General features: G+C 39.4%; 1 protein-coding gene across 2 annotated transcripts; it reads right to left on the reverse strand.

Annotated features, from left to right (window-relative positions):
• Positions 1 to 493: 493 nt before the first annotated feature.
• LOC128355722 (ras-specific guanine nucleotide-releasing factor 1-like) lies at positions 494 to 24,721 on the reverse strand. 2 transcript variants are annotated; one of them, XM_053316065.1, is made up of 27 exons: positions 24,446 to 24,721; positions 18,833 to 18,939; positions 17,304 to 17,451; positions 16,404 to 16,496; positions 14,728 to 14,981; positions 14,532 to 14,611; positions 14,146 to 14,339; positions 13,415 to 13,524; positions 13,197 to 13,315; positions 11,943 to 12,103; positions 11,270 to 11,333; positions 9,787 to 9,929; positions 9,196 to 9,278; positions 8,618 to 8,866; positions 6,220 to 6,593; positions 5,748 to 5,864; positions 4,205 to 4,375; positions 3,384 to 3,490; positions 3,179 to 3,291; positions 2,494 to 2,554; positions 2,245 to 2,351; positions 1,937 to 2,021; positions 1,631 to 1,828; positions 1,330 to 1,409; positions 1,105 to 1,222; positions 826 to 894; positions 494 to 586 (listed from the first exon to the last, which is right to left on the reverse strand). In XM_053316065.1, exons 1-27 carry the CDS (start codon positions 24,719 to 24,721, stop codon positions 494 to 496), a joined length of 3,774 nt encoding a protein of 1,257 aa, XP_053172040.1. The 2 variants fall into 2 exon arrangements, with proteins under 2 accessions (XP_053172040.1, XP_053172032.1); XM_053316057.1 differs by having other exon boundaries at positions 11,270 to 11,347; positions 11,936 to 12,103.
• Between the last annotated feature and the right edge of the window lie 192 nt (positions 24,722 to 24,913).

Genomic DNA, 24,913 nt, shown 5'->3' on the forward strand with positions numbered 1-24,913 from the left:
GCTGTACTTATAAAGCAAAATGTTTGCATGGGGACTTTACTGCAGTTGAGATTACTGCGGTTATATGCAGCGCTCTCTTGACATTTTGACATCTGAGCAGAAAAGTGGGAGTTGATCATTATGTGTCATATGTGACCACCATCTCTCATGCATGAGAGCCTTCCTATACTGCATATTCCCTTAAGGATATAACTTAATATCATGTCTTTATACTCTCTCATCTGTGTATTCAGTGGTTGAAAATAACTTCATCATAAAATGGTATTTAAGACGATAAATAACATACAAATACTCTGTAACTATATAAATAAAACCTCTCTGGGCTTCTAGTCTCTAATAACGATTATACACAACAAATCCATTGGGGAGCACATACTAGAAGGGCACAGCCTACTGTGTCTAATACAAATAATAGTATATGTACATTATGATATACTGTTCCTGTACACTCCATATGAGGGTTTATGGTGGGAGAGAGTGAGAGAGATCCTCTTCATGATGAAGTTTTGGGCTCGATTCTCAGAGATGCGCCATACAGGCTCTCCTCGTCCAGCGCGTTACTGCAATCCAGCAGGTACTTTGCTACCTGAGGCAATAAAGAACACAAACAAAGCAGTTTTTGAGGGCTACCATTTACATTTCAGCATGTATTGTATATCTGCTGTTAGTTTTGCTTAATTGAATTTTTCCTTTTATGATCACTGTGGTCAGTCTCAAACCCTGTTGAGCGTACATTATTTGGTTCAGAAAGTAATCAAAGTCTGAAAGCTCCTGAAATGTGTTAAGTACACAATAAGTACACTACAGACAAACAAATAATCTCACCTTTGGTTGATAATCAATCTTGTATGCAGTTTGCTGAAACTGCCGTATCTCTCTGATAATGTGAGAAATCTGGAGAAAAATTAGAGAAAAATTATATGAATTTCCACCTTGAAGGAGTTATATCTAAAAAAGTCACTTTTCAGTTCTTCTCTTGTTTTAAAGTGAAGCACAACAGGATTGCTGAAACAGAAATGACAATCTAAATTCAAAACAGAATCAATGAAAAGTGTATGTCAATGTATGTGCATCAAAACACCATCCCTTGTTGTTGCTCTTTACCATTCTCATCTTGGAGAAGTTGACCAGGTTGTCCTCGGTGTAGTTGGGTGTTCCCTCCTCAATGAAGGCCAGGTCAGTCAGGTACATACCCAGGTAGGGTACGCAGGGAGGGTCACAGCTGAGAACAGCCCACAGGTCAGAAAAAGACAGCAACTGTGCAGATACACAGACACAAACAGGATGTGTGAGCACCTTATGGTAAACTGAAAGACTTGTATAACTTACTTCTTCAGAGCTTCTCTCAGGTTTTTGAATCGTCCCTCTGATGACACCAACTTCTGTAACTTGTCAATTACAGTCTTAGTCTAAAAAAATGGATCAAAGAAAAATATGTTATTGTCAGACTCCAGATATGCAACCATATATTTTTCTGTTTAATATACCTGTTTAATGAAATGAAGGCAATGAAGGTAATTATATCTATCTTGCCTTTAAACTAAACTAAAACCTGAACATGTTATATCTATGTGGAATAGTATTTGGCTTAATTCATGTGAAAATACATAACACATAACTGATACTGTACCTGTTTAGAGACTTTGAGCCACGTCTTCTTGAGACGGAAGACGGAGCTGCGATTGAGAGAAGATGTGATCTCTAGCACAGCGTTGTAGTTGTGGAGACACCGGCAGATGTCAGCCACTGCTACCCATTTCTCTATCACACCTACTCGCATGTTGACATCATCCCATTGCAGGATCTCTGTGGCGATCCTGTTACTGATCTAAAAGAAAAAAAGAAAAATTCATGATGACATCTATCTATCTATCTATCTATCTATGTATCTACTATATCTATCTATCTATCTATCTATCTATCTATCTACACATACATCGTTGAAGTGCTTGGTTGTTTTCATAATGTATGGAGTTCTCTCATTCTTTTCAGTCTTCATCCAGCCTTGACCAAAGAACTCCCTGTAGAAAAAAAAGGTTTTCAAATCAACTATAATGAAAAAATCCAGCAACATTTTCTGTGTGTATTTATGTGCATGTAGCCTACTTCCCTCTCCTCCCACTCACTCTATCATTTTTATCTTATAGACCAAGAGTGTGTTTTGTATGTGTGTGTGTGTGTGTGTGTGTGTGTGTGTGTGTGTGTGCATGCAAGTAAAAATGTGCATGTATTGTATGTACTCACTCGTACGGAATGACCTTGAAGACCAGGTGGTCCAGCAGTGTGAGTTGCTCAGCTATCTCGAGGGCAGAGTGGCTCTCAAATGGTTCGGTCTTACAATCGTCCATCGCCTGACACACACACATACACACACACACACACACGCACACACACACACACACACACACACACAGACATAAACACATACACATTGAACAACCAAATCATAAATCACCCAGTAATTTAAAGAAGGAAGAGGTTCTTTTCTCTCACCGTCTGTATGATTTCTTCCAGAGTGACCTGGTTGTCTCCAGGGTCCTCCTGGGTCAGAGTCCTGTATGCAAAAAGATAAAAGTAACATTATTACAAGGTTTTGTCCAAAATTTCCAAGTGTTCAGTTTGGATCACAGGCTCCAAAGCTTGACAGTGTTTAACAGAAATACTGCATGCTAACAGCTTGGTTAGATCACACACAACCCTCCAGTTTTCATTTCAGTTTAGGCATGTTCCAGCTCCATTATCAGATGTAAAATTGTGTTTTCTCTTCCCCCATGGAAACAGAAAACACTTCAGGGATATTCAGGACCAGCAGCCAAGAAGAAAGGGTAAACAGTTTGTACTTTCTGGAGCAGGATTGCTAACCATGTGGCTAGCTGTCCATCTTCTAACAACTCCAGAGAGCTCGGTGGGGGCTACCAAGGACAGTGCAGATCATCATGTGCATTTGAAATCATAGATATGTCACAGGTGCTGTTGCACATGGGACTGTTGATCCTGGCCCCTGTCTCACCTTCCCATTCACTTGAAAGACAAAGTGTGTCTGTCAAAAACACTGTGTCTTCAGTTCCTGTTTTTACATGACTGCTCTTCTATTGCAGAAACTTTTTACAGAATTCTTGTAAACAGATGTGTCTTATATGCCTGTGTGCAATCAAGCAATGATTGCGGGGAAACCAACCTAATAATGTTGGCAGCTGCCTTCCTTTCCTGTGTCAGGAGTTCCGGGTCATGCATCACCTCCTCCAGGAAGCCAATTACCCGCATCTTCAGGTCTGTATTCAGCTCAAAGTCCTGAGGACCAACACAAGAATAGCAACAGTTTCATTACAGGAGTGTTGTTTTTCCGAAAGAAAGAAAGAAAGAAAGAAAGAAGTGAATTGTACCTGGGAGTGTTTGGAAACCCAGTGACGCAGCACATTCAGGACTCTGTTTGTGGCAGCCCTTCTGATAACAAATTCTTTGTCCCCATTCCTCTGGTCTGTGGGAAAGCCTGGAACAAAGTTACATTTAAACATAATTCTTACCCAACATAGCAATCAGCTGTGTGATATAACATCATTACTTTTATCAATGCAGTGGTTCTTTCCTTTGTGTTTTATTATGCTTTCAGATATAGAGAAAAGCAGTTTATTTGAATATTTCAAGACACTTAGTCGGTGTTAACAACTAGTCAAATATTATTCAAGAAGTATAAAAGTACACAACACAGCATGTTAAGTGTTTAAAGTTTGCCCTAACCTGAATTATATTTGTATATAAGAATATAACATAGATCAGAATGATCATTTTGTTTCATACTTAATAAAAGTGTGATCAAACAACAACAATTCAAACGATAACATTACTGAAAAAGGTGCGTAAATTTTGTCAGTGTAATGTTTGTAATTTGTTTGGAAGCCTCCTGGTGGCCATGCCGCACTAAAATGTGCTTATGCACAACTGGACAAATGATGGTTAATCTGTGGCATAATCTAAATGTATTTCCCCCAGAACTGCGATTAGATTGTTTTTTTTCCAAAATCATCTAGTGTCTGATCAATGTATTTTGGGCGGTGATTATCATGGATCTTAGCTACTGTTTTTGTGATGAGATAGACAGTAAACAGTAGATTACAAATATAATTGCCAGAATAGTGATGACAGTAATGCAGTTCTCAACAAGCCTCTCTAACCTTCAACAGCACATCCCCCATACTTTACTGACCTGTGCTGGCAAGGGACATACGACGGTACTTTTCCTTGGTTGGCGTGCCCTCATTGGCACCAGCGGTGGCAATGGCGAAGGCCGAGGCGGCAGAAAGGGCACTGCGGTTATTATCCAGCTCCCGGCAAGATGACACCACCATGCCATTGTTGAAGGAAAACAGTGAAAACTCTGTTGGGGGGCAGACAGAGGGATTTAAAAGTAAAACCTTTATTGTTGTTATGGAACTGTTCAGCTAATTTAAAAACGGTTCATGTTTTCTGGCAACTGTTACAACATATTCATTCATTGCTGGTGCCTCACTGGTTATGTGATTGTCTGCATAAAGTGCTTTTGAGATATAGCCTAGCACTGTATGTGTATTGCCAAACTATATTGTTGACCATTGGAGGGCAACAGAGAGCTAAAACAGACCCAGCACAGTGTGTCCTGCAACTCGTGCCAGTGACGGTGTACACGCCACTGTGTTTGCCTGGCTGCCTCCCTCCTTCATTCCCTCCCTTCCTCCCTGCCTTCCTCCGTTCAGCCGGGGGCGGTATAGAAGAACACGCACATCGTTGCTAAGGTACAAGGTTTCCTTCCACCTACTCACACACGGCACTGGCTTCCCTTCTATCCAGCACCGTGGGAAGTGAACACACTGGGGATGAATTGTGCCTGACTACCTACAGGGTGGATGCTCCCTCTCTGTGCAGTACGGGGAGGGCCAGGAGGCTGTGGGTGGTTTTTATCAAGGCCTTATTTGGCTATACTTACACTTGTCATTTTCTAAATAAAAAGTTTGCTGTATGTCTACAGAAGCTGTAACTCCTTATACTGCTCACATGCACAAATTGACTTCTTGTACTTTTTCAGATATTGACTGGATGGTAAAAAGTTACACTGGCACTTTATGTAGCCATTGTTATTATTAATATGCAACAAATACTTGGTGACTTCTGCCTTATAGATATCTTTAAGATCCATAACCTTGATGGAAAGTTAAATATGTCAAATACATGAAGCTGGATACTTTTGTGAAGCCACTACTGTCACTTTGGCCTGTTAAGTAAAGGCCAACTGATGCTGCATTTGCTACAGGTCTTTTTGGTGCAGCTTCATTGGACAGTGGTACTCATTTAATTTTATCTCATTTCAGTTTATTTTTTTTCATTTCAAATTCTCTGGGTTTCTGACAACTTTAGTCATGTAATCTGTTAGTTAGCATTATTCAATCCAGTGGTCAAAGAGGAAAAACAGCCCTTGATACATGTGTTTCATGTTGGTGCTTGTTATTGACAAGCTCTATTATCATTTATCTTATATTATTATATTTTCATTCTCCAAAATACTCGGCTGGCAACTACTGTATGTCACTAGTGATAAACTCTAAGCTACTGTAGTTACATGGTTGCCAACTCTCACAGTTGTGCCAAATTATTTAACATTCCTGCCAGCTCATTTGTTTTTTTAACTGGTGGGTTGGGATTTAAAAGTAGATCACAAGATGTTCTAACAAGTCTCTGATATAGAACAGCTTAGAAAATGATGGACAGAGTTGTACCAGAGTTTTTTGACTTGACATTCTTGGGTGTTGATGGTGACTTGGGAGGAGACATTTCTGCTTCTGCCTCATCACTCTGACTTGGGTCTTCATCACATTCCTCTCTAACCGACAGATCTGGACAGAAACAGTTTTCATAATCACGAAATACAGCAAAGAAAGAGATAAGCAAAACATTCAAATACACAATTATTGGGCTGAAGCTAAAACAGATTTTAAATTTTAAAACCATTATGATTGATAACCATGGTCTGCTAAATTTAATAACAAAAAAGTAAAATTGGATTTAAGTTATCCAAGTCTATGTTTTGCGATTGATATAGAATTATGATTCCATATTTACACCCACATATACCCTATATATCTAATAGAGAATGATTACAAGATACAAGCATGACAGTGGGCTTATAAAACTGCTACCAACAGTACACTCATTAAAACTGAGCAAAATCCGTCGGACAGTGATTCTGACCTTGCTTGTTGAGGACAGACTCCTCAGCTTTGCCTTCGGCTTTGGGTTCTCCCTCGTCTGAGATTTTGCTGGCCATGGTGCTGGACACATAGAGCTTGTTGATGTCAAGGGTGGTCTTACTGAAGGGTGACATAGTGGAATGCATGCTTGCATAGCCATTAGGGGAACAGCTGAGTGCAGCCAAGTCCAGGGCTTTGCCCCCTGTGATGATGGGGATGTTGAGTGAAAGCTTGCGACGGCGGTTGGGCGAGGACGTCTTGGTGATGGAGAGAGGAGGAGGGGAGGAGAACTTGCGGCTGGCACGCGGCGACGTGGGTGGCTCGCCATACAGGAATTTGCTGTTCTGGCTACTAGCAAAGAAAAGCTCCAAAGAACTACAGGAAAGGATATAGTGAAAGAGAGAGAGAGAAAAAGGAGGGAATGGTGAAAAAGAAAACAGGATGAGAATCATTAATAGCATATTTCAATACTGAAAAACAATACCTTTTGCATTTTGGGTAAAAAGAAATCCTGTAACTTGAATAGGAGTGAGTGGAAAGGGGAGAAGTTGTAATAATGGGGGGTGCATGATACACTTGGTGTCTGTACACAGAAGCAGAAAGGGAACACATTAACCACAGGGCTCTTTGGGAGCTCCTGCCTCTTTTATTTAAGCTACATTGTTTAAGACAGCATCCTCCTTGCACTGAGAGCCACCCCCTCTGAAGGCCTATAAATAGCATGTCAAGTGACAGTGTGGGAGGCACGGGTGCTGCCAACAGCAACCAGCCCAGGGGAGGCCCACAGAGACACGGGGAGAGAGAAACAGAGAGAGAAGGGAAAAGGAAAGCGAGATAGAGACAGAGGGAAAGTGGGAGAAAGAGACAGAGGTGCACTGCAAAAAAAAAAGCAGGGGCGAAAACAGTGAGACAGAAAGGAGGGAGCGAGAGAGCACTATAGTGGATATGGATTCCACCACAGCGAAGGCTGCTGGCTTGGAGTGGGCGAATGGGAAGCCTCCAGCCCTGTATGGTGTTATCTGTAGCCATGTTGTGTCTCCTCGACTAAATTTGCTAAACAGTAAAAAGAAAGGAGATGATAGGAGCAAACCTGGGGATGAGGGAGAAAAGGGGTAGTACAGGGGAAGGATGGTGAGCAGGGGTGAGGAGAGAAGAGGAAGACAAAAAGAAAATGAGAAAGACAAAGGACAAAAAGCAAACAGGAGTCAAGAGAGGACACAAGTAAAGCATGAAAGAGGAAAAAGACAAAAGGAGATAATTAAGCAAGAGAGGCGCAGAGAGGAGAGGACAGAGGAGGGGAGGGAAGGAGAGGAGAGGAGAGGAGAGGAGAGGAGAGGAGAGGAGAGGAGAGGAGAGGAGAGGAGAGGAGAGGAGAGGAGAGGAGAGGAGAGTCTGGGTGCAAAACAGCACCATCAATATTTAATACCGTAGAGCTGCTGCAGATGATGGGAGAAAGGGAGAGAGAGAGAGAGTGAGAGAGAGAGAGAGAGCGAGAGAGAGAGAGAGAGAGAGAGAGAGAGGGAGAAGACGAGGAGAGGGTGGGGTCCTGCAGCAGAGTGAAGGGTTGCCATGGTGACAGCGCAGCGGAGAGAGGGATGGTCAGACTTGTGGAAAGAAAAATGAAAGAGAGAGGATGGAAAGATAGGAATGAAAGAAGGGGGGGGGACAAAAGACAGAGGAGTTGATATGTTAGTGTGACCTATCACTGCCTTTCCTGTAGTCCCTTCTCACCTGGACAGGATAACCTGGTGGGATATCCTGATAGGCTGCTTTCAGACAGTCCACACGAGAGCAAAGACAAACCCAGACACCTTTTACTGCACCGTTACAGCACTGTTGCTGCATCCTCAGGAGAAAATATGTGGAAATCTCAAACTTTGTTCCTTCTTCAGTTGTCATAAGCTGCAGGGATTGGCCTTGCAGAGAGGTGCTTGAAGGAATTTAGTGTAACAAACCATTTTAGCTCCGCTGTCTAAAGCTGTTCACTTAAATGCTGAAATGTGCAGAGATAGACAAAATTATAGTAATGCTTCAGGAAGAGGATTTACTCTGAAGAAACTTACTGTAATTACAACTGCACCTCTACAAATCTACAGGAGCAACCCGTACACAGTTCCTCTGCAGGTTAGTTCCAAATGAAGATCTGCGCTTTCTGATGGTAGATTGGTACTTTTACTGTGATGGCTTTTATCTTCACAAATTAAATATTTATACAGTTTCTTTGCTTGATACACATAAAGTTTGATACCATTTGCTTTGGTCTCACAGGAAGGTGACATCTTCAAACTTTCTCTGTTAGTCAGCAAATGTATATGGTCACTAATATGGCTACTGAAGACAATTTCATACCAGTGAGCTCACACATTCCAATATTAAAACTCTTGAAATCAGTCACTCACCGTGCAGGGATGGCACTGATAGGTTTCTTGTAGATGGTGATGAGCTTGTCCAGCACTACGGCTGCGCTGGTGAAGACACGGTAGGAGTGGAGGAAAGTGTTCAGGAAATCGATGGAGAGGAAACGCAAATCGGTCAGCCTCTCCAGTAGGCGTTCCACGCTGGCATAGCGGATCTGCAGCACCTTGCAGGAGTTCATCATCTTACTGAAGCGGATGTCAACATCATCACAGTACAAGCTGGTGTCTGACCTGCATTGGAGGGGAAGAGAAGATGGGAATATTGCCTTACAGAACATACATTCACACAGAAGGAAACAGTCATTTCTTTAGCTAGATTCATGTATGATTATATTTGAGGTAGGGGTGATAAGAGTTGTGTGATAAGGGTTTGATATGTTCTCGTGGTGGTTGAGGTTAGGGGTCAGGATTATTGAGGGCCTTCACAAGTATGGAAGTAAAAACATGTGCAAGTGTGAGTTTGTGCACATTTGTTCATGAATGTTTCATGTATTTGTCTGATGCTAAAGCTAATCTCTGTTTGTGCATGTATAATGCATGTTGTGGTGTGTGACTCTCACTTAATCATCTGTGGCACGGTGACTTTACTGTTTTCCTCGAAGGCGTTCATCATCAGACCATTGCAGCGGATGTTATCAATGCACTGTAGGGCAGACACAGACAGACAAACAGAGAAACGACTCTGTGAGTAAAAAAAATCACGAGAAGGGTGAATCAGTTCACAAACCTGGGGATGCTGCAAATTGCTACTCCCACAACCAAGTGCTGTAATCACCATAAGACTCTGGACTAATAATTAATATGATTCTGGCCCAAAATTCACCTCATCAAGACTGGAGCCATGATAACAAGCTGGGGTAAAGATTAAAACTCAGCTGTTAACAGTATCTGATGGTTGATACTGTATGTATTTCCCACTCCCACAAATCTCCAATTTTTGTAAATCAACCATAACAAATTGACAATTTGGGGATTTTTGTTTTGAAGTGGCAGTCATAGTCATTTCAAATGTAAGCCCCTCTTTTACTTGCAGTTAAGGAAATATTGGATATTTGCAGCCAACAGTTTTAGCTCAAATTTTAAGTGTAGTCTCTCTCTATCAGCTCTTCACAGTCCCCCAGGGGTTCATTTGAAGCATATTCAGTCTGTACCTGGCTGATGTCGCTTGTCCACGCAGACTTTTCCTGTCGGGAAGAAGCCACCAGGATGACGGTGTAAGGCTGGACATCTTTAGGCTCCACCATTACTTTGAAGTCCAGGTGCTCTGTGTCCTGGCCACTCCGCTCCCCTTTGGCTGCAAAGCACAAATTCAACAATCTTAATTTATTCATTTATTTATTTTTACTGTATCTGGGTAAAAATATACACAGCAAACAGTATAATAGTTACCCTTAGAAGGAGAAAGTATTTTACCTATTAGTATAGCACAATGCTCTGACAAAAGCGTAATATAATTTAAAATCTAATTCTGTGGCATGTGCAGTATAGTTCTCAGGTAATGTGGATTTAAACACTGAGGAACATTTAGGGCCCAATCAACATGTGTCTCAGTCATAACTGAACTGGAAAAAATGTTATCATTCATTTGTATTGGAAAAAAACAAGGACTGAAAATTAAGAATCATCCTATCCTACCAGGGTCTTTCCATGGTGAGGTAAAGGGTAGAAAATTATCAAGGAGCTATTTAATATGCAGCCCGACGGTAGCTTTTAGGATGGCCTTGCAAATACTGAGCCACATTGTAGTTACTCTCCAAAAGAGTGACAGACTGAGATCAACATTAAAAATACATGCTCTTAATACTAAGCTAAAGATGACTGTTTATACCAGTATCTGATACAGGAAACAGCCTTTAAACTGCATAAAAGCCTTCTCATTCAGAGGATTAAATCCCTGCAGTCATCTGAAGGCAGCAGCACAGATATGTGTTTTCAGTCTGCAGCCTCTAATTTGAAAAGTGCATTGTGAAAGCACAGCACTATTACGCATGATGATCCATTGTGACTCCCTTGATTAAATCATACACAACTAAAACCAGTCAACAAGTCAACAATGACTATGACTGTGATTGTTTTAGTTCAATTTGATGGTGTTGACTGAGGCAAGCAACAATATCTTTCTAGAAAAAAATCCACTCCCCTCTCTAGATAGTAATGCCAGTTTTTCAAATCCAAAGGTGCGAACAAATGACTTCACTTACCAGAAGAATAATATGAAATGCAACTTAATTGTACTTTTAGTAAATGTAAAGTATTTAACCACACATTAAGTAAATGCTACTTTTATCTGCCTCCAACACACCAGTTACTGTGAGAAAACACATATATATGCAACGTTCAAATCTGGCAAAAGACCTATGTTGCATTTCATACCCACTTCTCTCTCCCCTCTTTTCCTGTCTTCCACTAATATCTAAACCCTAAATTTAAAATATATATATAACCAGTATGTATACAAATATACACACATACACACAAGTTTGCAGTTATTCAGAGAAGGTGTTCTGGAGCTATATTAACAGATATACAGAGAATGTTTTGACTATATTATATTTTGTTAGGTAACTGTAAGTAACTGGTAACTGTTAAACATAAAGGTTACAGTTAAACATTACACTGTATGTGGTAACTTACACTCATCATCTGTTCCCTCTGGCTCCTCCATCAGTGTGCAGTCTATGAGAGAGACCACTCCGTTCTGTGAGGGGTTTGAAAGGCAACGAGGATGCATAGGGCAGATTACTCACTAACAAACAATTCAATGTATTTTGTTTCACCAATATTAACAAAATTCTAACAAAAACTGTACGGATTTAGTAAACAATGCAGTAAAATATTTTCACCTGTACCATAAGAACATCAAGTCGGTCTTCTTGGGGTCAAATGTTTTGACTTGCAGTTCTTAAATACGGAATAAACTAATGTACAGCTATACAATTTGAAGATGTGACTAATAAAAATGAAATGACAAAAACTACTTGTATTAAAAATACACTGGTGCTCTTATACGTATGCTATTTGAGATATGAGCAAAAATGTCTAAAGTCACTGTCCAATTAGTAAAAACAGAGATTACACCAAAGGGCAGTCCATACATCACTGACATGGTGAAAATTCAAGTTTTAAAGTGTTTGCTCACTATTTCAGGAAATAAACAGTACATGTTTTATGATGCAACTACACATTTCTCACACAGCAATTGACTGATTTACAGAAAGGTTTGGTCTGCTTTATAAGAGATATAAATAAAATTTGACATGGTTGTTATTTTTAAGGACCAGTCCTCTTGATTATACTCCTGCTGTACCTTAGTGATGTGTAGTTTTCCCCCAGAGCCTCGGGTGCAGATTATGAGATGTTTGGAGAAGAGGAAACATTGTCTCTCGCCTTCCTTCTTCAGAGACAGAGAGCCCAATCGGCCTCTTGTGATCTTCCCTTTCTCACTCATTGGCACCTGGATCAGAGAACCTGTGGAGTGTCAGCATCATGCAAACGCACACATACACACACGCAAACACGCACACATACACACAAACAAACACATGTATGTTGTGTGTACAGTAAACACATGCATCTTTCTGTCTAATTGCAAAATTGTCTGACTCTGGCTTTGGTCTTTGACAGCTTTGTACGGGATTAATTAGCTAACACTCTTTTAGCTCAACCATAACGGGTACACCTTTATATTAGCATTATTTTGGTTAAAGGACAAATGCACAAAATGTGAACTTCTACCATATCTTTAAATCTTAAGTTCTGATGTTGTTTGTAGTTTGCAGTAACAGAATAATATTCAGTATAATATTCAGTTTTTGTGTCTGCAGATATAGAGGAAGGTGTTAAACATCTGGGTGAGAATACATGTGATGCGTCAAACTGTAAAGGCTGAGAAATGAGTGAGGATGATATTTAGTAATTTATGATGAAGAATCTAATATATTAGTACACTGATGTGTCAGTGTGACACCTGCTCCTAGGAAACAGTTTTTTGCACATTTAATGATGTGAATCTGCTACAAGATTAGAGATTTTCAAAAATCTGATTATGATATACACAAGATAATACAATACAATATACACTATATATAGTTACCTTATATTTGGCCTTTTTAACAGTTGGTACCAAGAAATGTGCTGGGCATGACATTTTTCCTACATAAAATAAATGTGTCACATCTCTGTTGTGGACAAACTAACTAACTAACTAAAATGGCGACTGTAGTTCAGTTTCTTGTGATTTATCTTATCTTATATTATTGTATTATCATATATTATCCAATATATCTGCAAAGAGCTAATATCCTCTGATATATGAGTCAGATTCTGTTGTGTAGAATGTAATAAATCTATCACAAGAGCAAAGATTTTAAAGATTTTAGCAAAGAAATTAATTTATTCCCCAAAAAAAGTTTTTTTTGCCTTGATAAAATCACTGGATTTGAGGTATTAATTTCCTAAAATAAATATAGAAATGTATGTTTTTATGTTTTATGAATTCATAATCATTGGGATTTTGTCTTTTCAATTTCAGTGATGCAATATGACAATGAAACCAACTTACCTTGTCTTACAAATGTCTGGCTGGTGTCCAGCAGCACTTCACAACCCTCAACTATCATCCGCTCAATAGCCAGGTTCTTCCTGATGTTCTCTGTCTCACTCACCTCATCATGCATGATTCTGAAATATAATAACGACTCATGAGACATGAAAATTAAAATAAACAATGCAATATTTCTGTATAGCTAATTGTCAGTTGTTTTTTGACATACTATGTACCTAGAAAGTTCCTCGAGTTTTGACTTGGCATAATCCAAACTGTTTCTCTCCACGTGCTCATGGGGAGTGTGAGCCAGTAACTCATGAAGGGTCAATATGTAACGTGGAATCTGAGAGAGAGAGAGAACAAAAATATTTATCTTTTCCTGTTGAAATGTACATTTTAAGCTCAAAATTCAAACAAGTTAAAGGTTTTGCACATATTGATTCACTTTTTGAAAAAGCAGTGTCAAGCATATTTACTAGCTTTGGACTAGTAATTACTTGGTCCACTCACATCTGACTGAAAGGCAGAGAGAGTATTTGCTTCATTGCCTACTTGTTATGGCTCTCTGAGAATCTCAGTCCTCATTTAAAGAATGTTGTATAAAACCTCTGCTATCGTTTCCACCTCAAAAGATATCTGATATATATCTGATTATTATAAAAACTACATTTTACACCTGCTGTCCTGATATGGGAGCCATAATTAACAGTCAACATTTATATACTTGATGCCACCTTCTAGAAAGATTAGACAAAATCTGAAGGTCTCATTTATGATCACACTTACTGTATTTTTTTATGCAAACATTGGTGCAATAACACGTGACATGTGAGTTTTGTTTGTGGGAAATAAAAAGCTAATGCTGCTGCAGGGTTTTTTGTTTTGTTTTGGAACATGAAACAGTGTACTTTGTATTAAAACATAAATAGTTGTGTTGGAGGAGTTGGTATCCCTGCAATCTTACTTGAAACATGGGGTAAGTGAGGAAGGTCTCCAGTGTCCTCTCTTCACAGTCGGGCTTTGCCTCATACTGCTTCAGCAGCTTGTCGAAGTCTCTGTTCTGTTTGCAGTGGGCCAGGATCTGCAGGCTGTACTGGTGGTTCCTCACAAATTCCTGGTAGATGTTCAGCATGGGCAGCAAGATGTCAAACAGGTCAGCTGTAAAGAGAGGCAGAAATCTTGATTGATATGATATGTTCTGTTAAATTCATTAAATTTGGTTAAGGGGTAAGTGGTAAAAAGGTTTTTGGTAAACTACCACTTGAACAAATCTTACAAAAAATAACAATAATAATAATAATAATAATAATATTGAACTGTGTGGGTGACAGGGATCATTGTCCTCCTTACCCAGCACCAGTGTTGGCCAGCTGGCTATTCTGGCTTTCAGGCCCTGGTAGAAGATCTGATGGAGGAACATGATGGTCTCACTGATAAAACAAAAAAGCAGAAAGGTGGTCATGAGCTATTGTTTTTTCATAAAGTGCTGGCAGTTCTCACTGTGCCAAGGCACACCACTGTCACAACCAGTCTCACCACCAACCACCTGTTAAGGAAGATGCTGCTGACATCATCATGGGTGATGGGCGGCTTCTTGGAGCTAGCAGCCATGCGAAGCGGCCGCAGGAAGTTGTTTACCAGGATGTGGAGTTGCTGGACGTATTCTGCCTCAGCCTCCAGCATACTGAACACCACCTGGTTCCTCTTCCTCATGCTTTCGGCGTGAGGTGAACGAATGTAGTCCTGGATGATGGTTTTCCACTTCCTGCGGCAAATCCAACCTCGCAGGAAACTCTGAACCTGTGATGAAAAGTATTAGCGCTCATGAGTTAAGTTGACCAGTGTGTGTGTGCATGTAGTTGTGACAGGATGAGATAGTCCAACAGGTTTTTTGAAGTAGAATGCATTTTTCTACACAAAAGACTATTTTGTCCTTCAGCTTATTATAAAACGTACGAGAGATGTGGAGATCTATTCAGAAAATGTCAATCTGTCACCCTTCACTGATAAAATGTCACATGATGTGGAACAATGAAAAAGCCCAAAATGTAGAAAATGGAAGACATACACAAACTCCAATGTTTGTTGGCTGTTTGGTATGGCTATTAGAATTATTATTCTTATTCTTATGGAGAAGTGAAAACTCAGTACTGGCACGTATAACTGTGTCAGCCATCTTAGTGCAACTTCCTGGTAGAAGAAAAAAAGCAATGATCTGCCTGAATATCTCAAAGCTATAGTTGTGTCTGTCAGCCCCAAAAAGATGTATTTTGGTTCAGAATGTCACATGTTGACAACTGCAGGAAAACGTCTTAATTGATTTTTGGGCCACTTGGGGGATGGTGGCGTGAACTTTAAACACAACACTGACATATTGTTATCTTAGTGAGTTGTTATAAAGAACAGTACAGTAGAGATATAGTGTTACAGTAGCAAAACAGTTTCCTGCTTACACTTCCAGCAGTTATGAACGAACATTAGCATTCATTTAGAGTCATCTTTTTGCTGACTTGATGCATTTAAGTCCAATCTCCACACTCTCTCTAGTTCTCAGTTGGTCTTTCCCAACTCCTGAGGGAAATATCTAGCTCTTTACTTGTTAAACCTTAAGTTTAGCAGCTAGTGACTAACTTTTTTTGCTGTTTGGTGCTGGGCAAATAGTGTGAAAACAGCTGCCTACCACTGATGGAAACAAGATCGATAAGAGAGGTCACAGTGAGCCAAAATAATAAAGATACAGGGCAGAAAACCAAAACAATGAGCTGAATGACCCTAAAATACTGTGTAGACCTGAGACGAACACCAGAGCTAGGAGACGATTATCTTTAAGTTCATCACCATGATGTGCAAAATCTTTCTCATTACACATAATCATTTTTTTCATTCTTGATTTAAAAGTCATGATAAATGCAGTACATGCAGTTTGTTGTAGTAGGTTAAGAGCTCTGTACCATAAATGCCAGTGTGAAGCTTCCCTGCGTAAAATTGAGGTTAAAAATAACATTTTCAGATGCCTGGAGATGATGTACAGTAGTGTTCTCAGAAAGCATATGTATACCTGCTGGAACAGATCAAACTTTTCCCGCCCCCCTCACCTTTGCCTCTCCTACATGGCCCTCTCTCTTTGCACTTCTTTAGTCATTTTCGTTAAAGAAAACTACACAGTGAGTCAAGCATAATCTGAACCTTAAACTACACACCATTAATGCTTTCATATCTCACCTTTTTGATCTTCTTGATCTCTGTGTCATCATCACTGGGAGGTACCTCTGGATTGGACTGGATCTTCTCGTTGTCCTTGAGCAGTCCAGCAATCTAAAATTCAACACAAACCAAACCAATTACTGTGCTGACTCAGTGAGCTAAAATGAAAACCTCACACTGTGTAAATCATGGTCTTTGCTGTGTCATATTGTTTTTATTATGGTTATGAAAGTTGTATTCAATGTTTTTATTTGCTTTTTTTTGTTCAAATATGTTACCATCCATTAGCTGGTTTCAAAGAGTCTTATATATGAATGACACATTTTACCAGCTGCATCAAAATTGCACCTACTTTATCATATTCAATCCTATTTCATTTACTCCCATCACAATGACATAGCCTACAAATAAGAATAGACTCCAGATATCCAGCTTTTAATAAAGGAAATAAATGAATCAAAACAACCCAAAATCCATTACTACTAAACACGTTTTAGCATTAAAAGTGAGACAGTAGATTTTTTGGCACAGACTGCAGTATCAGGTACAATAGAAGCTGATTCATACATATTGAAAACATTCAATTCAATTGGTGCTTCCATTAGCACATTAAAGAGAGATGCATTTGATCTAGTTTAGACTGAATAATTAGGATACAAAACACTCAACAGTATTGCAGAGTCTGTAACAAGGCCATGTGGGGGTGCTGCAAGCTACAGAGCTCGCCATCAAACTCACAGTATTGTGGTTTAGAATCTGGGTAGTGACCTTTGTCCCATGAATTCTTTTTGCCTTTATTCTCAGTGCTACTTTAACTTCCATCTTTTCCTAGTTTGGTCTCCTCTGTGTACTATCCAATACAGTAAGACACACTCACACAAACAGTTATTACTAGCATTGAATTACAAGGAAAGTTACCTCTGATTTTAGCCGCTCTATCTCGATTTCCCCATCCTCTATCTGTTGTCGAAGTTGCTTGGCAACCGTTTTCTCAGTCTCCACTATTTGGAGTAGATGGAGATACTTCTGCATGAGGGTCTCATGCTCTGTAGCCAGGTTCCTATAACTACACAGACACACACAGACAGACACTGTAAGGACCTCATTAACGTATGTTTCGTGGACTCTCCATAGATTTATCAAAGAAACAGCATATGTTTGAAACACAGACCTTCTGTACGCACAAAGCACAGGCACTTACGCAACCAATTCTTCAAATATTTGTGGGCTTAGTAAACCATGTGTAAAAGCTGCTTCTGCATGAGCAGTAATTCCGTAAATTACCAACTTCAACACTTTATGTGCGTGCTAAGCAGGGGTTGAAATCAGTACAGCCAACTCCTTAAAGCTAATGTGAATCAGGCCTTTACCCTGTTTGAAAGGGTGAAAGTGTGCTGCAATAAATAAATGGTAAAAAAGAAATACAAAGCATTAGAATAGCAGAGACTGCTAACAAACATGTGTTATTGTGATCTTTATTGCCCTGCTATGTATTACATGTTTACAGGCTAACTTACTCGTGTACAGTAAGTGCAGCTGCCTTGAGTGGGCACTAATCAATGTAATCTTCAATGAGTCCAATCAATTGACCTTTCACTATATAAATGCTGGCTGCTGACATTTAGAGTGATTGCATTGTTGGTCTTTCATGACCCTCTTTCATCTTTTATTTTTAAAGGGGAATTTTACTCATTATACAGTACATCTAAGGACTGCACATAACAAATTAAGAGGCGGTTCCAATAGGATGAATCCTAATGACTTTGATGATCTCTGACATATCCTCTAGGTCAGGTCTGGTCAAAATGTTCACCTTATCTAGGATGACTAACAGCAATCTCATCATTTTCAGCTGCACTTTGTTTTTAGTGGTAATCGATAAATATTAGCATGCTAATGTGCTAAATAAACGTCTGCATTACAATGACATTGTGAGGATGTTTCATAGTACCACTGTGCTTAAGTACAGTCCCACAGATTCAGTAGCATGGCTGTCAACTGTCAATTTCAAGTTTTGTAACGATATAAATCATGGTTTATTACATTTTGTAAAGCCAGGCCATTTCTACTAATTGAATCCTTTGATTTTGTCAAGTCAAAACCTTCCAGTTTTGGTCATTTTAATGCTTTCAAATAAATTCAAGTGAGTTGATCCTCTGTAGGCTGATGCATTTTTGCAAGAGGCTAAACATGTAATAACTCTTCTCAAAGCCCCTTTCTTAGCTCGTAAAAAGGAAACAGTAAAGAGACAGCTTTCACCCAAAAACAATGATTTGGTGGTATCATTCTTAGGTCTAATGGTGAGATAGGAGTTTATGCCTATCTTATACTGATTAACACTACATCTACTAAATCTATGACAAAAGATTACTGATTTTCCTAAACAAATCCTCACTATATCCTTAGCTGAATGTATATGTAGGTGAGCGGTCATATGTCAGAGGTACCTGGCCTGTGTGATGGCAGCCACCCACTCATCACAGTCCTTGACGTCCTCTGTGCGCAGCTCCAAAGCCTTCTGGTTGTCATGATTGAAAGTGACAGTGAAGTAATACTGGAAAATGAAAAAATAAGAGAGAGAGTGAAGTATTTGTTGAACTTATAATGAGACAATGGGAATATATGACATGGTTTCAATGTGAATAATGATGAATGCTTCCTAGATTAGCTGTGGGAAAAGGGTAAATCTCATACGTTGGTCATCATTAACCAGCTTTTAATCTTACATTTTGATGAAATTGCAGTTGTATGTACGCAAATGCATGCTCATGTGTGTGGATGAGTGGGAGAGAGAGCGATCCTAAGGGGAAAGTCTTGAGAGATTTATTATAAAGCCTCTGTGCATTCTGTCTGTAACCTGGCAACTCACCTCTGAATTGGTGGAAGCCTCTCTGCTGACGCCATGTTTTGTTTTGCTTTGTCCCATTTGGCTGCATTTTAGTAACACAAACACCTCTGGGTCCTCACCCCTTTACACACTCTTACCAATTATCTCCAGTGACCCCACAGCCTTAAACGTTCAGTTATGGCAATTATGGCAAATTCGTGTCAAATTGTTTTCTAATAGGCTTATCAGTTAAACTCCTCAAATCAACAAAGTGGTGGTCATTGCAACAATAGTACAGACAGCCTATTTGTGGTAGGAACACATCAAATTATATAACACTGATGCATTGTAAATAGACCCCTACAAATCCAATATATTGGATTTTTCATCCCTCCCAAATGCCAAGAGCAAATCATTTGTGAAGGGGAGTAATGTTCCATATTTCCTGATGAGCAGCAGAACAGGCCTTTGTCAATAATGTGCTTTCCATCTCCCGCTTCCTGTGAGCTGGTGTGTCAAGCCTTTTAGGCAGCTATATTTAGCTTGACGTCACTACATTTTTTGACACAGAGACATTATCTCTCTGTAAGTGAGACAACATAGCCCGTAGTAAATCCTTGTTTAAAATCTATGTATGAAAACTATTTAATTTCATCTGAATGGGGAAAAAAGAGAAAAGATTAGACACATTTACTTATGCAATGATGATAAGAGTGGCTTTCAATTACTAAACAGCAGAGCAATTTTATCTTAAAAAGTGTTTTTGATTTGGTTTTATTCAATAAAAAAAATATAAAAAAATCTAGCAGAGATTAAATTAGACAGTTATTTCACTGTTATTTTCCCTACTTTTAAAAACCCCTTAAAAGCTTTTGTTGGATCTTTTAAAAAGTCATTAAAATATATCTTTCGCTTTTTGAAGCGTAGTATAATGAATGTAAGTCTATACTTTACAGAATATATCCACACATACTCCCACTAAACAGGAAATAAGTAGATGACTTATAGTACAGTTTGTTCATGCATGATTTCAACCAAATGCAGTAAATGAAACATGATGCAGGTAAAATCCAAGTTAAAAATGGGTAAAATAACACGCTCAAAGCTAAGCAATGGTTAGCTTAACTTAGCACACCATAACGAATGGAAAGCAATGGAAACAGACAGTCCGACTTTAGTCTGACTAAAGTTAAAAAACCTGCCTGTCCACACCTGTAAAGCTCACAAATAACAATTTATGTCTCAATTGTTTCAAAAATTACAATTATTATTATTATAATTATGTGCCAGAAAATCTCTGGGAGCAGTTACTTTATGGAGAGTCCCCACTGGTTGCCTGCAACTGCTCCAAATCAAGAAACGGTGGGACAAATAAAACAACGATTTGTCGTTTTACTATTTGACGTTTAGCTATCATGCTAAGCTGCATTGTAGCCTTATATTTAACGCAAAGATATGAGAGTAGTACATTCAACTCTCTGCCAGAAATATTGAAATATTGATAGCACCTGCTGTATGGGCCCCCCCAATTCCTAAAAGATGTTTTCAGACATACAGTATTAACGTTTTTCGGATAAGCAGACGATTCACTGTAGCTTTATAGAAAATTACAATTTTTTTACAATAAAAAAAACAATTAAGAGTTTCTACAAAAAGGTTAATGAATTGAAGTTCTTCACTTGGCCTAGATGTAGTGTGAGAGTGAGAAATCATTGGGAATGCAGGAGATGATGCTGGAGTGGATCTTTGTTCTGTATCCCATTGTTGCATCATGATCCTTTTGTTTTTTTAAGCCTATATAAATAGTAATTAAACAAATAAGACAGTAATACCAAAAATACATCATCAATCAAGTATTTCCACTTTGGAACCTCAGACGGCCCACCTCATAATTCTCATATGCCCATATTTGCTGTACTTGATAAGAGAAGCACAATGCCGAGGCATGTTGTTGCACATTTTGTTGGCCCCTTCAAATGCACTTTTTCAGATGCAAATAGGGGTTGCCATAGTAACTGTGGGCTTAAACGTAGCTCGCCTTCTAAATGGGGAATAAGAACATTTAAAAAGTAGAACACTCCAAAGAATACAATAAGAACAGAGAGATCTAGACGACGAGGGAGGGAGAGAAAGATCTTTGCCTTTTTGAGGAGTGAGGCTATAAAAAGCACTGTAGCCCTGCTAGGTGGCAGTTTGGCTTGGCATCTATTCGCTGCATTGTCCCTCTCCTTATCGCACACAGATAAGATCCAGCACTCGTCCGGCCATTCCCTCTGCAGCTCTGACACACGAACACACACCACACGAACACACACACACACACACACACACACACACACACCACTAACCACTAACACGCTCAACAGTTATCTGGAATCTGCTATGATCTGCATATGTACCAGGTTGAAGTCAGAAATGTACAGTAGCATTGCCTCAGATGACCTCTGCAGTCTGCTCATTGCCTTGAGTGTCATTCTTTATTTTTCCAGAGTGGGGAAAGTGAAAAGGAAATCTGTATGCCCTCAGACACCTGGAGCATTGATTACTCTTCCTGTCCTCATTTCACCTTTCCGTGGAGCTGCTCAGTTTTATAGATCGACATCAGCTTAAGCAGGAGGACACAGTGAGACAAATATAGAATTCAAGGCGTGCACACAGTAATACAAGATGTATAGACATGGGCACATAAATACATGTAAACAAGCAATGATTTATTGCACACTACACCGTGTACAATTGTCACACATGAAACTGCACACATCCGAAGTTCACATACATGTTCACATTTAATCCACCAAAATTCAAGACCCCACACTAACAAATAAAGCAGAACTGAGACATTTTTTTCCTGACACATATTGTATAAAGGGACACGTGCTGAACAGAAGACTGTGTTATGCTAATTGAAGGCTTTCAAATTCATTTAATTCACTGTTGAAATGAATTGACTGGAGCAGCCTGCATGAACAGCTGTCATCGTAGATGTCACTCAGTCCATATTTCATCCCCAGATTAATGCATGTGTCATGTACTGACATGGTTCCTAAGAAACAAGCTTCACAGTCAACAAAGTTAAATAGTCTAGGCCATGCGAGTGACCAACTAGTCCTAGTCCTTGTTTAGCAGTGTCTCCCAATACAACCCTTTCAATCATATTTTTTACTATCAGTCACCCCTACGGTTACAGTCTAGTTTACATTTACTTTAAAATATAGTTATGGAAAGATCATCATTAAAGACAATGAAAATAAAATCAAGGCAAGAAAGAAACACCTAAAATAAGTCATGCTATGATCAAATGATGAGTTGTTTTTCTGCTATCTTGGTTAAATTAATATTGTCTTAATTGTTCAAATTCTGCTGGCACATCTGTATAGCACCCTCATAGTGACAGTGATACTAATCCTGACAGCTCTGCCAACAGAAAGCAGAGGGCAAGTGTCTGAGGAACATGACATGACAGCAAAGTTCAGCACCACAGACAGCGACACCAGGTACAATACAATACAATGGACCAGGCAAATCCAGGAACTGAAGACAGTGTGGAATACTCACTCATAATGGATTCACCTTTCATGTATACTTTATGTGTCAGTAGACACTTCCTTAAAGGTTACACAGTAAAATACAGATATTATATTACAGGATTTTTTTTAAAAAAGTCAAAGTCTGCACTTACTTTAAACGTCTGAAACACAAAACTAGAGAATCTAGGGCACTCAAATGAGTCTTTCCAACAATTATCGTGAGTGAAGTTAAACTTTCTTGCTAAGTGAAATGTTCTTGTTTATGATTTTGAAGTAATATGGCAGATAATGAAGCAAAAGTGTAACATTTCTGTAAATTCCCACCACTGTGGAGTGAGACATTTACACATACTATACATTAAAAATGAGACAGGTTGATAAAAAATCATCTGTTTTCACTGGTGCAGTTGCCATGTTTAATATGTTTGCGATACTTGGGTAAAAGCCAAAAACAAAAGACCACATAAACACAGATTGGGATTACTGAACAGATAAAACAACCAATCAGTTTGACTTTTGCTTGTGTTCTTTAGTACCTCTGCTGCAGGGAAAGTAGAGGAGACTGCAGCTGGCAGAGCAGATTTCAGAAGGTGACTGCAGTCATAGCCCACAACAGCTTGACCACTTATCTGGCTTTTATATCTCCTTCTATGCCACAAGGTTCACTTCTTCCAGAAACAGCCTCCCTTGCCTCTCAAAACTGTTTTTTTCCAAAGGCAGCCATGCGTTTTCCTAGTATTATTTCTGACTGTGTCACACTGGCATAAAAACGAAACAGTGGACAATGTTCACCCCTCACACATGTTAATCCGTGGCACTAAATGCCCGAGGAATTAAAAACGAATGAGGGATGTACTTGGGAAACAAATGCATGCCTGGAACATCATTTGGTTTTCATTCATGTCTGTCGTTAACAACCCCATGATAATGAGGGAACTATCAAATGAACCAAGCCGCTATAAACCGGAGAGACGCAGTTGCCAAGGTAGGATGCTATTAATATCAAGACAAGGAATTAAATCAATACGTCAAAACGACAGGGAAGGGGCAGCGCTCCTCCGCAAGATGGCAACCTGCAAAGTTTGGACGCAGTTTAAGTTTTCTTCTCTCATATGTGCTGCATTCCATGCACATCTCAGACACCTAAAAATAGTCTCTTAAATGTGGATGATGCAACAAATTGACTATCACAAGAAAAGAACAAGAGGAGAGTAAAACAGTTCTTCTGTTTGTTTTTTCTGCATTGTGTTTTATCTTATTAAATCTGAGGGGTTTTTGTTGGTTTTTTTGTTTGTTTCTTTTGTTTTGTTTGTTTGTTTTTATCTAGGCCTATAGTGCATTTGATGGGATGCCTTTAGGGTAGGCTGTGAGGCTATTTTAGTGCAGAATCGAGACAATCAATCAGTTAGAATGACGCCATTACGTAACACTGAACGTCAAGTGAACTATAATGCAAAAGCATCTCTGGGAAATTGTTTGCGTGATAAATAGATATTGGGATAAATAAAGACATAAACTGTGTCGTTTGTATCTTGCTGCATTCTATGAAACGCCCCCTTCGGATTCTTGTTGCTTTAACTCAAAGCCAAATTGCTAAAAGCAAGTTTATCTCAAAAAGAGAAACACAACAAAGCAGCATTAATGAATGCGTGCGTCCTGACAGTCAGTCAGACTTCTACGAGCTCTCCGTGTGATCAATATCTCACCTGCTTCTCTAAGCATTCCTTCGCTGAGAGAGATGGCTTTGGTGACGGTGCCCTGTCACAAACACAGCCCTCCAACAGGTACAGTCCGGAGGGGCGTGAGCTGGAGTCGTTTTCGAAATAAAACAGCATATTCTGCAACAAAGCGAACCACTTTGAATGCCATTTTGTGTTGTCTGAGCTTTTCTTACTCAGGCAACCTCGCCTGGTCCCATCCTTCTTCGCTAAAAGAGCTAGATAAGTGATATGGCCATCATTGAGTCTCATCCCTTTCTGCATTTTGGCTGTGAATCCGAAAGGATCTAGAGGGGGATGCCTGCGGATTCTTACATGTTCTTCTCCTCAGCACCTCCGAAACACAGTCAGACTTGGTGGGCAGCAGCCCACTCCTGTGTGCCCATCCACATTTGCCACACAAATGTTTGCAACGGCGAAAGAAAAAAAGAAAAACGATGCACGCAAAGAGTCACA

The sequence above is a fragment of the Scomber japonicus genome, chromosome 1 (genome assembly GCF_027409825.1).
Source record: "Scomber japonicus isolate fScoJap1 chromosome 1, fScoJap1.pri, whole genome shotgun sequence".
In the NCBI taxonomy this organism is placed as follows: domain Eukaryota; kingdom Metazoa; phylum Chordata; class Actinopteri; order Scombriformes; family Scombridae; genus Scomber; species Scomber japonicus.